At 42.9% G+C, this 12,083-nt stretch overlaps 1 protein-coding gene across 2 annotated transcripts in view; it reads left to right on the plus strand.

The window, feature by feature from the left end:
* The window catches only part of LOC146160669 (uncharacterized), a 40,995-nt gene extending 29,625 nt beyond the window's left edge, over nt 1-11,370 (plus strand). For both annotated transcript variants that reach the window (XM_083385555.1, XM_083385556.1), the window contains 11 exons: nt 32-1,344; nt 2,428-2,637; nt 3,006-3,088; nt 3,491-3,569; nt 3,959-4,047; nt 4,279-4,463; nt 5,172-5,310; nt 5,838-5,931; nt 6,200-6,376; nt 7,025-7,220; nt 7,867-11,370. In XM_083385555.1, coding sequence (XP_083241681.1) covers nt 32-1,344; nt 2,428-2,637; nt 3,006-3,088; nt 3,491-3,569; nt 3,959-4,047; nt 4,279-4,463; nt 5,172-5,310; nt 5,838-5,931; nt 6,200-6,376; nt 7,025-7,220; nt 7,867-8,000 — 2,699 coding nt within the window. In that variant the 3' untranslated portion in view covers nt 8,001-11,370. The remainder of the gene's footprint in view (nt 1-31; nt 1,345-2,427; nt 2,638-3,005; nt 3,089-3,490; nt 3,570-3,958; nt 4,048-4,278; nt 4,464-5,171; nt 5,311-5,837; nt 5,932-6,199; nt 6,377-7,024; nt 7,221-7,866) is intronic.
* Nucleotides 11,371-12,083: the final 713 nt, after the last annotated feature.

The following is a 12,083-nucleotide window of genomic DNA, read 5'->3' on the forward strand; positions in this document are numbered from 1 at the left end:
TTTATCTATACGCACGGCATTTTGTATAAAGGGAGGGTTCCTGAAAAGCGCGAGTCTCAAAATCATTCCAAAAGCAATCATCAGCACCGGGGTCGCAATAGCTCCGCCTCTAGGTCGCCCTCGGTGTCGGGGAATTCCCAAGCATCCTCAGCTGCTGTCCGAATCTCAACCGGCGCTTCCCACCAGAGCACGAAACGTCCCAAGGACGGCAGTTCGCGTTCATCGAGCCGCGAAACCCCGAGCGGTCGCCACAAAGGCCAAACCACCACAAGCAGTGTCAGCAATAGCAATCCCAAGTCCGGGTCGACGTCCTTTGACAAGACTCGCAGCGACCAAAAGCCAAGCAAACTCGCCAACCAGCATCGTAAGGCCGGCGGCAAGTTAGAGTCGGAGCACGCCGAGTCATTAACGCCGCGCTCAGTGAACAACAACAGCAACAACAACGAGGTTTCTCCCAACGTGAGGAACGTGACCGTGTCGCACACGCAACAGGTCAGTACCCACCAGAGGATCGGCAACAAGCGTCCCCGCGGCAGGATAGAGCCTTCTTCCGTCGCCGAATCTTCAGACTCCTCGGAAAGCGACTCTTCTGACGAAGAGGACGATAAGACGGCGGCCGAAACCATTCTACGCGACTCTTCCTCCAGCTCATCCGAGTCTTCCGATTCAGACGCGGAAGACGATCTTCCGACCCGCTCCCACACTCCGTCCCCTGTTAGGCCGCCGCTTCAGCATGCTCCTCCCACTGTCAACGTGTTCAGGGAGCGAACCGGCTCCTCCTCTTCCACGTCCAAAGTTGCAAAACTCGAGCTATCCACTAACTACCCCTCTTCCCCTACTAAGAAGCAGGCGAGCAGCTATGGAAAGAGCGTCTCCTCGGCTTCTCGTCGCTCGGCCCCCAGCCCTATCGCACGCAAGGACATGTCACCGTCATCCAACGCTAGACCTGCGCATAAAGCGACCAGGGACGCGAAGCTTCACAACGCTACCACCACTGACTCTTCTCGCAGAGACCACAACTCTTCTTCCATGTCTTCCAAGCACGAAAAGACGGCGCGCCTGTCGGATTACTCGCGCAGAGCGTCGCCGGCCCCGAAGTTGAGCAAGGCGTCGCCGCGATTCGACTGTTTCCCGTCGCTCTGGGTTCGGCTTAAGCCCGATGAACCGATACCGGGTCGGACTGAGCGACTCGACGACCGGACGAACCACGAGGCTGCCAAGGTGCATTCCCAACGTGCCTCAGCGTCACCCGAACTTTCGAAACCGGAGCGCGCCGGCCGCTTGACCACCATGTCGACTGGCAGCGAGACCGAACAGCCCATTCGCCGCGCCAAGGACGTACAGGTAAGTTTTGCAACACTTTTTTTTATTTGACGCAGTAAAACGATTTTTAAAGCACCGAGATAGCGGCGATTCAAGAAAATACTTCATATATTTATTACCTTTTTCTTGATTTTAAAGTTCTTATACTAAAGTTTACTTTTGTGTGTGTCTAACTTGCACACGAGCGATTGAGCTTGGTATCAAGTAAATTTGGCCGGTAAACTAATAAAAGTCCAAAAAGCTGTAGTACGCAATCTTTTGGCAAACCTGCGAGACACCCGTTTTTAAAACGGTAAAAGTCGACCGAATATCGAGGCGCTGTTTTGGGCGATCGTTTGCGCTGCGATGCTAAACGCGAGCTCAATCGAGCTCAATCGGATGAATCCAGTTTCCCGCGTCCGGTATCTTTCCAGCACTATTACTCAATAATGCCAACCGCCCCTACCGCCCTTTTTCTGTAAAGGGCGCAGAGCAAAGGCTTGCAGCAACTTGTACAAAAAAGTTGCAAAAAACGATTTACCAGACCCACCGAGGTTGAACTGCTGACAGTTCGTAATACGTTTGATTGCAATATAATTAAATCAAGGTATGTTCAAATAGTTTGGTTTAATAGGGCTTCACTTTTTTTATGTTATTCTTGTTTTGCGTGGTCGATATGGGTTATATATTTTTACATTAAAGTACCAGTAGACGACAAAAAAGGTTTTATAAACTTTTAAAAGCTCCGGGCTTCACTATTTGATTCAAAGTTTTTCGTTCAATGCAAACTATTTCTAATACCTGTTTCCAAGATAGATGACAATGGTGCGCCGCAGTACAGAGTGAATATTTATGGACTTTTCAGTTGTGAGTGTGGTGGCGTCGTAATCTCATGGTACATAGTGCATTAAGCCTTTGTACGTGGCTTGTGGTATCAAGTAAACCAGCACTAAACACCAAAAGACTTTTGGTTGTAACTTTTCGGCTATTCAAACTTAAACTTGAAAGTGGGAGATCTCGGTTTTTATTACACCCCTTTTCTACTACTGGTGATAATTGGCACGACAACATGAAACGTCCTGATTTCTGGCACTATTCCTTAGTAATGTGATTGTTCTCTCACAGGTCCAGGCGGCCAGTTCAAGTGACCTGTCACCTCACAACAGCAACCAGCACAAGCGAAAGTTCGTCCCGACCACCTCCTCCGCCTTCCCCGCCAATCATCCTCAGCAAGCGCAACTGTCGGTCAGCAGCCACGCTAACTCGCTGGCGCCTCCCAACCAGAAGAGTAAGCGACGAAAGCGCGAGAACCTCTCGCCCGCCGCCGAACCAGAGGTCGGTACAGCTACGCGCCATGGCATACTTGTAGTTTGTGCACTTTTTAGGGGGTTTTAAAAACAATTGCATTGCTAATCGTTTTGCGCTGGCGCAGTTTTTGGTTTTAGGAGCACATAATTGCACGACAGCGACAAACACGGCCTCGCATTTTCCAAAACGTGACGCAAACCACGCGTAAATGGTTTTAACTCAAATTTTGGAAATTCCCTCGAGACTGACGCGGCCGTAGTTTTAATTGGAAATAGTGGATACCAATAACTTTAAAGAGTTAAGCATAAGTGCTGCGCAATGACTAATTTCGCCATTTGTATAGTCGATCCAATTAGTAATATCCGAGATTTGACATTGGGTGACCTTTCGTTCAGCCAACTACGCAACGAAGCGTCACGCCGGAAGCCGGCAAGCAATCACGTGACGAGAATAGCCATTGGAAGGACAGAAGAAAAACGTGAGTGCTGTATATTTTGCCTCATCAAATCGGATCTAATGTCGAACGTTGTCATGTACTGCTCATCCTGTCACGATCAATACCTTTAATAGTTTCGTGACTGCAAGTAACGCAATCGATGATCGACATGATTGCTTGTCCCTTAATGAATTTTGTCCGCCTTGGCAATAATTATTTGACATTTTAAACTTTTTAAGGTGCTGTATTAAAGCTGGTTTGCATAAATCGGCCGAGTTTCATAACGACAAACTAAACTGAAAATGTTCACATTCTCTGTAGAAAAGTTGAACTATTTATTTACTACACACCACAATTTTCGCTAAAGTTGTATGTTCTTTATGAAATATTCTTTTTCAACAATTAATTGTGAATACTTTTTTTGCTTATTGCTTCTCCAAGCAGCCCATATCCGTCCAACCGCGAAAAGTCAACCAACAGTTCAAGCCAAACCAGTAATCCCGCCAACAGCCGACCGACAAATGTAAGTACTGGCCGTTTGGTTGTTTGATTGCCAGATGGTTTGCCGTCCAGTTCAGATAATTACAGAGTGAAAATCAACCGTCAGTTAGATTTCTTGTAAATTCTACCTAGTTTCTGTGTATCAATCATGTTCACCATGCATCGACCAGCTGTTTTTGCCAGGGTAATATTCGGGACGATTAAATTAGTAGAGTGTCGACTAAGATTTAAAGTAAATATTTTAATAACTATAGGAGAGCACTAAATATTAATAAACCACAACAGTGCAAAAGTAGTCTTCGCAGATTTTACGTTACCATATATATATCTTTATAAACTGCGCTGTTTAGCCTAAAAATGAAAGTAAATTTATTTAGTGCCAAGTGTGAACCGATTGCGTGTTTTGTGCAGGAATTGTGCCAAAGTACATCGTCGTCGGCGAGTGCAGGGGTAGCAGCGATCGTGTCCGAACCCGATTCAAGTTGGCCAGAACAGCAGAGGTTAGTGTTGGCCGCTTGGCATTTGTTTTATGTTCTATAAGGGATAAAGTGTACCTATAACTTGCGTAACTTGTTTGAACAAATCTTTCAAAATACGCTTTTGTTTCATGTTTTTCACTACGAAACTGATCCACTTGGTCAATTTTTTGCGCAATTTGCTCATGATATGTTTTTTTGTTGTTTGACGCGAAAAACAAATGCTTGAAGAAAACAACAGAAAAACTTTTTTAGGCTTCTGCGTTCGGACGACTACATGAAGGAAGGCAAGCGGCTCAAACACGAAGGCGATGCTTGCGTGGACGCGCGAACTGGACGCACGAGGCCCGGCGAAGCGCTCAGTCGCGCGCTAATCTACTTCGAGGCAGCCCTCTGCTTCGTCATGAACGGTTACATGCTCGAGATCGAAAACGTGAACGGTGAGCCGGGGTTGGAAGTTTATGTTTGTGTGAATCATTTGTCGTTTCCCGGATACGTAAAAACACACCTAAAATGTCAAAACGGTATAAACTGTAATATTAAGGTCATACGCACTCCTTTGATCAATGTCCCTAACCGGTCACACCCACTAAGGCTTAAAATAGATGATTATGTAATTACATCGATTAAAACAGTTCATGATTTAATTGCGTAGAAAAGTTAAATTTGAAACGTCGAAACAGGTATCATCAAAACATATCAAAAGTTATAGTTAGAAGAATTTAAAATGTTAAATCAAAGCGTGTAAAAGTCCATATATTGATTGCCTGCAATAACCATGTTTTAGCACAAATATATCAGTTGTTCCAGACACAGCGTTTTGCAAAATCACCATTTTCAACCGACCTTCGGCAAGTTTCTGAAGCTTGTCCGGCCATTGCGAAATGCTAACAGTTGAACTTCTTGAGGCGGTATAGCCCTGTGTGGTTTTCCGATTAACATTCAAAAATTGTATCGTTTCTTTCAGAAAGCAACCATTAATTTATAAAGGGAAAATTCGCTGCACTAAATCCACAATTGTATATTCGCACTTATCCTCTTATCCCAAACTGTCAAATTAAAACCTTAAGCTAGTTTTTTTAACAAAAAGATTTACACTTTGTGAAATTAGATAAGATAATTAAAACCTTACGTTGCTGCGCTCGCAGATCGCCAGGACAACTCGGGCTCGCCGCATTCGCCGTCAAGCATGTACCACCAGACCATCTCGCTGCTCGACTACATCATGAAGATGAGGCCGCACGACGACCAGCAAGAAACTGCCTTCAAAAGGCTCAACCTGTCGTGGTAGGTCGAGACCCTGGACTATATTTTCCAAATGGCAAACGATTGCTTCAATATTTGCGGAGAAGGATGATTTGTGTTTAAATTAGCACCTACGCATCTTTTTTCGACCCAAGGCGGTTATAAACCGTTTTCTATTTTTGTTTATAAAATTTATTTTTTACGTATTTTTCTGCCTACGTTTTCATAACGCCTAGAATGATCTTGATAGCGTCAAGCCACATGCAGTAGCGTTCTGGATTTAATCTAGGCGGGCAATAAAATATTCATAAACTGCGGTGTCTCGTTCGGTCGTGATTTATGGAAAACTGGCCTTGCGTATAATCCTAATCTACATCTACATCGCGGCAAGTGACAGAATATTTGAAGGTGACTACAGTGAAGCAAGATGGGGAACCTAAAATGGTCTACACTAATCTACACTAATTCTTTTACATTGTGGTCAACGCTATAAACCATGTTAATAGGCTCAATGCTAACCTAGTTGGATTGAAATATTCGTGATTAAATGTACTGTTTTTGTTTTTCAGTTTGCGGTGTCAAGCTCTTCTGTATTTACGGGTTTATAAGCTCAAGAAGGACATAGCCAGCGGATATTTTGACAACATATCCGATTTTTATAAGGTGAGTGCCTTGTTATCTTTTATTTTCACTCGAACAGGAAATATACATCATATCTTTACTATTGCTGCATTAATTCAGCAATATTGTTTCCTACAAAAATTATTTAGGTATGAGTAACATAAACCTTTACTGGCATTTACGGCGTTCGCTTTTTTAGGGTTTTTGTAATTAATCTTCGTAACCACTCGACTATTTTAGCATTCTAGTTAATTAAATACTTTCTGTTTAAGCCTGTACCTAAACTAAAACGCACTTGACCCCAACGCAGTCTGCCAACAAAGCGAGTCGGACACCATCGCCCTGGCACCCTTGTGCGACCTCCGGTGGTCAGAACGCCGTCTCCCCTGTCTCGCCCGCCGTCCCCTCCCCCTACGGAAGCGCGATCGCTGGCCCGTCACCAATCGGTGGACCTGGCAGTTACGAATCTGTTTCAAGTTCCACTCAGGTAATATTAATCTGTTTTATTGTAGTGATCAGAATTTTCTTTCGAATAACAGAACCTGCCTGAATTCGAATGGTGAAAAATACCGATTATGGCTGCGCATCAATGATAAAGATTAAACTAAGTACAGAACTTGGTTACCCGAAAATCAGTTTGTTTGGATGTTGAAATATGATGAATATATTTCGCTATTAAAAGCTTCATATCTTAATTCGAATGAATCCCTTTTTTTGTTGTACTAGTATTTTTTATTTGGCAGCAATGGTAGTTGAAAAACTGATTTGCTGTCTATCAGTGATTCCCAAACTGTGTGCCGCGGCACACTAGTGTGCCTCGAGAGATCGCCAAGTGTGCCGCGAAACTTTTGTAATTTTGGAAAATAGAGTATTTGTATTACCAATAGGCATACACGCAAGCATTTTAGACTTAAATACGCACTACCCATTGCAAATTATTAATACTTAGACATTTGCATATAGTTTGTCGTGTGTTAAGAGCGATTGTAAAATTACTCTACTGTTGTTCTGTTAAAAGTGTGCCGCGAGTAAAATAAGTTTGGGAACCACTGCTATAGATAGTAAATTGATTACACGTCAAAGGCATTTTAAAGATACAACCTTCTCTGTAAACGCCTCTTGTCTTTTGCAACAGGTGAACAACAACTCACACGGCATGCAAGGTAACGGTGGAGGCAGCGGTGGCAAGATTACGTCGCCGCCCACTCCGAGCAGCAGCTTTCCGCCCAAGATGTACGACATCTTCAAGCACTACCACACCATAACCGGCAGTCTGATGCAAGCGCACGAGAAGTGGGAGCAGGCCGAGGCCGCGCAAGCAGAGCACGCAGGTCTGTCGCTTTCACCGGTCTGCCATTTGTATATAGTGAGGGTTTTCATTTGTTAAACTCTGTGTAGAGGCGTTTTGTCGAAATGGCTCTGTGCCTGATAATGTCGTCCTTAACTTGTGAGTTGAGGCGATATTCGGGACAAAACGTATCGCGATTCGTACCAAATGACCCCATTACTATGACAACAAGTAAAATAAAGGAAATTAAAAGGTTGTAAAGTAATTTTTATTTGGTTATTAGGCCGAAATTCGCATTAGCTTTTAAAAGTTTTACATAGTTACCTCAAGTTGCTATCGTATTATTATAAGATAAATTTACATTTTAAGGTAGAAATCGTTAGGTCGCATCGCAAAACATGACTGAAATTCCTATATTAATTTGGGTATCCGATACCACCCTGATTGACATTGGATATATCGGCTCCGATCCGATACTGTCAGACATCCCTACTTATGAGCTACTTTATTAAAATATTTTAGCCTTTTTTTCGAAAAGTTAGTTGTTTAGTTGTTTTACAGGAAAGCATAACGCTATCCTAAATAACAACGTCCAAACAACTTTATATATATATATTTGTACGTCAGGGCCCGGTAAAAAAAAACATTATGTCCGTAAAGGTTTTTAATAGGATCATTGTATTTTCTAGACTTCTTTCGCAACGTGGACACTCTCTGCGCTCGCAGTTTGATGCTGCACAGCTCACTGCGCGACATGGCCACTTACAACAAGGTCGTACTCCACCAACTACGCGCAGTCTACCTTAAGTCGCCGCGAGAATAGCGCCTCTGGTAGTTGCCACAGTCTGTTGTTGCCTTTTCACACTGTTCAAACCGCCTGCCGCCCCGTTGATTCGCAATACTAGCCGTCGAGTGCCATCAAAATATCTTCTTTCCCCCCGTTTTCTTCTCTTGCTACATTCTGTTTTCCATCGCGGAACGAGTACTAGGTAACCGCCTTCCCCACGATGAACTTCGTTGCCTGCGTTTTCTGATCTGTATTTTTTTCGTTTGCCCTTTATGCTAAGATAGCCACAGCAAAATTCCAGACGTTGGTCAGTCAGTCGGCCAGCCAGCCAGCCGCCGAGATGTAGCGATTTGTATTGATGAAGATGTCTTTGTTTTTTGACTACTACAACCACTACCAAGTTTGCAAATAAGCACCAAAGGAAACAGCCACTGTGAAGCCCGAGTTGACAGTATTGTGCGGTAGAAACATCGAACCGATTGCAGCTTGTAGAAGCGTGTGTCCCTTTGTATATCTACACACCGTGTTACATCGACTATATTACATTCTTTCTCGCACACGAACAGTCCAGGTGCTGTCATCGTGTGTCTTTTGCCAACTATCCGTGATGCGACGTTGTTTTGTGTTGTGAAGTCACCAAGAGAAAAAATCTCCGTGACAAGACCTCTGAGCAACAAGCGACAAGTGCAGTCTGCGTTTTTATTCGGGACTGTGGGAATGTTACAGCGTTTTTTATGTCTATTCAGGCTGACATGGAATGGACCGTGTCAATAATATTGTTGCACGTAAAGAGCTTGTGCGTTGGATTGTTTATCATTTGCCATGTTCGTTGACGACCGCTACGATGCCTTACAATGTCTTTTCAAGTTACGTATGCGTCCTACATACTCTTGACAGTACCTATCTTTGCTGCAGGGCAATATACTGTCAGTCACCTTCCGTCAACGTTATCCAAATCCATCGAGTAAGTGTATGGGTTTGTTACCGACAACGTTGCACATGCCATGTCGGCATTCAGCAGTTATTTAGAACAAGCCAATATGATTTTTTGCTGTTCCGTACGTCGTTTTATGACAGGTATCGTCACTTTTCCTTAAAGCTACATTTTTCCAACGTTCGACTGCTCGTATACACCTGACGCTTATTTATTGCAACAAGACGCTCGCCGGCGCAATTGTTTACCACTATTTATTTTCGTGGTGTTGTTCTGTGTTCCAAGCAGCCCACTTGCAACCTCTCCATTGTATTATATAGCTATAATATTTATGTAGTATATATATCTACGGGTGGCTTCCCTCCTTTCAGTTCGTTCTCGGCCTGGTTATTCCGCCGTCTCTTTTTCGGTTTTGACGAACTCCCGCATTTGTTGTTTATGGCGTGTTCTTTTGTTGTTGTCGTTGATCGGGTGGTGTTGGGTTCGTGTTGTGTTAGGCTCGGTAACGGTGGCGACACCGAAGCACTGTGTGCACTCGCCCAACCTCGGTCGTCTGCGTTCGTGTAACTGTGCGTTTGCTGATTGCTCCCTTAAAAGACCCCCCCTTCCCCCAGACCAGGCACAGGAAGACTTTACCCTATTCCTCAAAAACACAAACCTGATGTTCGACATGTAATTCAAATCGAATGATGTACTTTTTGCACTTTCACATGGCTAATACATAAAATCTCTCATTACGTTTTTTTTTCGGTAGATAATTAATCCTTAAGCAATATTGACTTTTTAAGCTCTCTGATGTCAAAATGGCAAATATTCTGTAAAAAAAACTAATGTTGTGTTGGATGCTCTTATTTTTTTGGTCTATAGTTACTTGGGTTCGATTTCCAAATGATCCAAGTTTTCGATTGCCTTTTATCTCTTCAACTGAACCGAATTCAATTTACCACCGAGCGGCACTGTCAAATTGTACTTGTTAGTAGCTATCTAGATTTACTGAACTTTTTTCAACGCACAGCATCACCTAAATAACCTAACTCTACAAAACTTTTAGCGCGAGTTCTTCTTGGATAAAACTATAGCAGTGTTGATGTTTTATGAATGATTTACATTCAATTACCTGAATTTGATTGCAAAATTATTTTTCCCAAAACGAACAGTGTCCCTATCCAAAGTATTTTACACCAGACCTGTATAAAGTTTTATTATTTCCCAAACTTTTGTTCGTTATTGATTTATAAAAAATCGGTTATCAAGCCTTGTAGTAACTTCATCCAATTATTGTTTGCCAAAGCGGTGCTTCGTTTGACAAATTAGGAAATGTTGAAGAGAATCCTTAGTGCCAGTAATAGTATAGCCGTAAGGCTGCAACGGCCGCGGCCAGCGTTTTACCGACAGAAAAATATGCAATTTAACCGTCGCGCTGTAAGGATACCCGCATGGCGCACGATCACAGAACTACTATAATGACATATTCGCCAACTATGTACATCTCTCTCGATTCTAATATGCACTTCTCCACTTGCGTGGCTCCGTTTATGAACTCTTTTTCCTTTTAACGCCACAGCAACCCCACAAACACACTTCCAACACCACAAAACTATAGCAATTGAAGGCCACCAAATAAGATGGATCGTGTGCGGCCAGTCTTAAATCGTCCTTTAATACCAAGACTGTACAATTAATACTCCGCTTTTCACAACAGAGACCGTCAAAAGCATTTCTTTGTTATTTTATTGGTGAGGTTTTATCGCGGATTTCCATTCTACTGTTTTCCCGATATATGTTCCCGCTTTTACTGTAAACTACCACACACGATCGACAATTCCAATCACGCCTCGTTTGTCATGCTGGGGCGGTTTTCCACAACTTGTTTCTTTGTGAGAACTACGGTATTTCTGTCCGAAGGTTACGTCGCGACCCCTGTGCTTTCTTTTTTGTCAAGTGATAGCTTATTATATTCAACCTGAGCACCCTTATGAGTTGCCGTTTAACACCCATCGCTCATATAGCGCCCCGTCCGAGGCAACCTGGTTTTAGCCAACCGATTCTCAAACCGAAATTTTATTGCGCTTTATTTTCGGTTTCCAAGGTCACCGAAAAGGTACAGGTTTTTGCACACCACTGCTTCATCCCCATTATTCCCCCCTCCCGGGGTCCGCTAGGCTTCTCGCAATGTGTTGTACAAGCGCGCGTGTGTAGGATATAGAGAAACAGTTTGTGGCGGTTTGCGCGTCGTTTTGGAAACACAGTTTTGACTGAATGTCATTGTCGTCTGCCTTTTTCGCTGTCATTTGCCTTATACAATGGTGTGCTCTCTATTCCTCTACCGCTTGTGCAAATCCGATGCTTTACTCTCGTCTTCTCCCCCTTTTTCCGTTGTCGTCATGTTCGGTTATTTTTTTGAAATGCACGTTTCATTTTTCCGCCCCGCGACGAATTCAGTGCTGGAAGGCTTATAACAAATAAAATTTATCAAAAAAAATATTGAATTTTGCGAAACACGCAGTATTCCGATTGTATAGCGGAAAAACAGTTGTGAAAGAAATCATAAGTAACTGCAAACGCCGTCTCGGCCAATCGCATCTAGATATTACTATAATCTAGTACCCAGGATCGAATTAATTTGGTTTAACGATTGTGCACTATTAATGTACTTGCTATAAAAAAACGATTTAAATTAAAACGAAAAACGATCGATTTCTTGATAAGGTTTAAACGAGCCATTTCGTTTTTGGAAAAGGTTTTTCCTGAAGTATAATTTACGTGGCAGTCGGCTACCGCGCGAGGAGGGTTTGCTCTGCGAAATAGTCAACAGAAAAACTCTTGAAAGAAGGAAAACAGAAGTCTCCACAGAATTGTCGTTTAGTTAAAAATATAATTGGAATTATTTTGGAGTTGCATCTGACAATATTTTACACGTTTTGTCTTCCGGTAATATGCCGCGTAAGGAAGAATTAGGCCTAATGTTTTACTTGTGTTTTGTGAAAATCGTTTCCTCCCAAAGGCAAAGGCGCCGTGTTATCATGGCAGGTTTTTTTTGTAAGCCTGAGCTGGATAACAATATGTGACTCGCACTATTTCCAAAATTAAATTTCTGTTTGATCAATATGGTATTCTAGTAAAATGCAATTATTTTTGTTTTGCGCGAAATCAATAAGCCTCTAGACATTGTGTTGTAAATTAAC

The sequence above is a fragment of the Ascidiella aspersa genome, chromosome 3, assembly GCF_963924565.1.
Source record: "Ascidiella aspersa chromosome 3, kaAscAspe10.2, whole genome shotgun sequence".
Classification (NCBI taxonomy): domain Eukaryota; kingdom Metazoa; phylum Chordata; class Ascidiacea; order Phlebobranchia; family Ascidiidae; genus Ascidiella; species Ascidiella aspersa.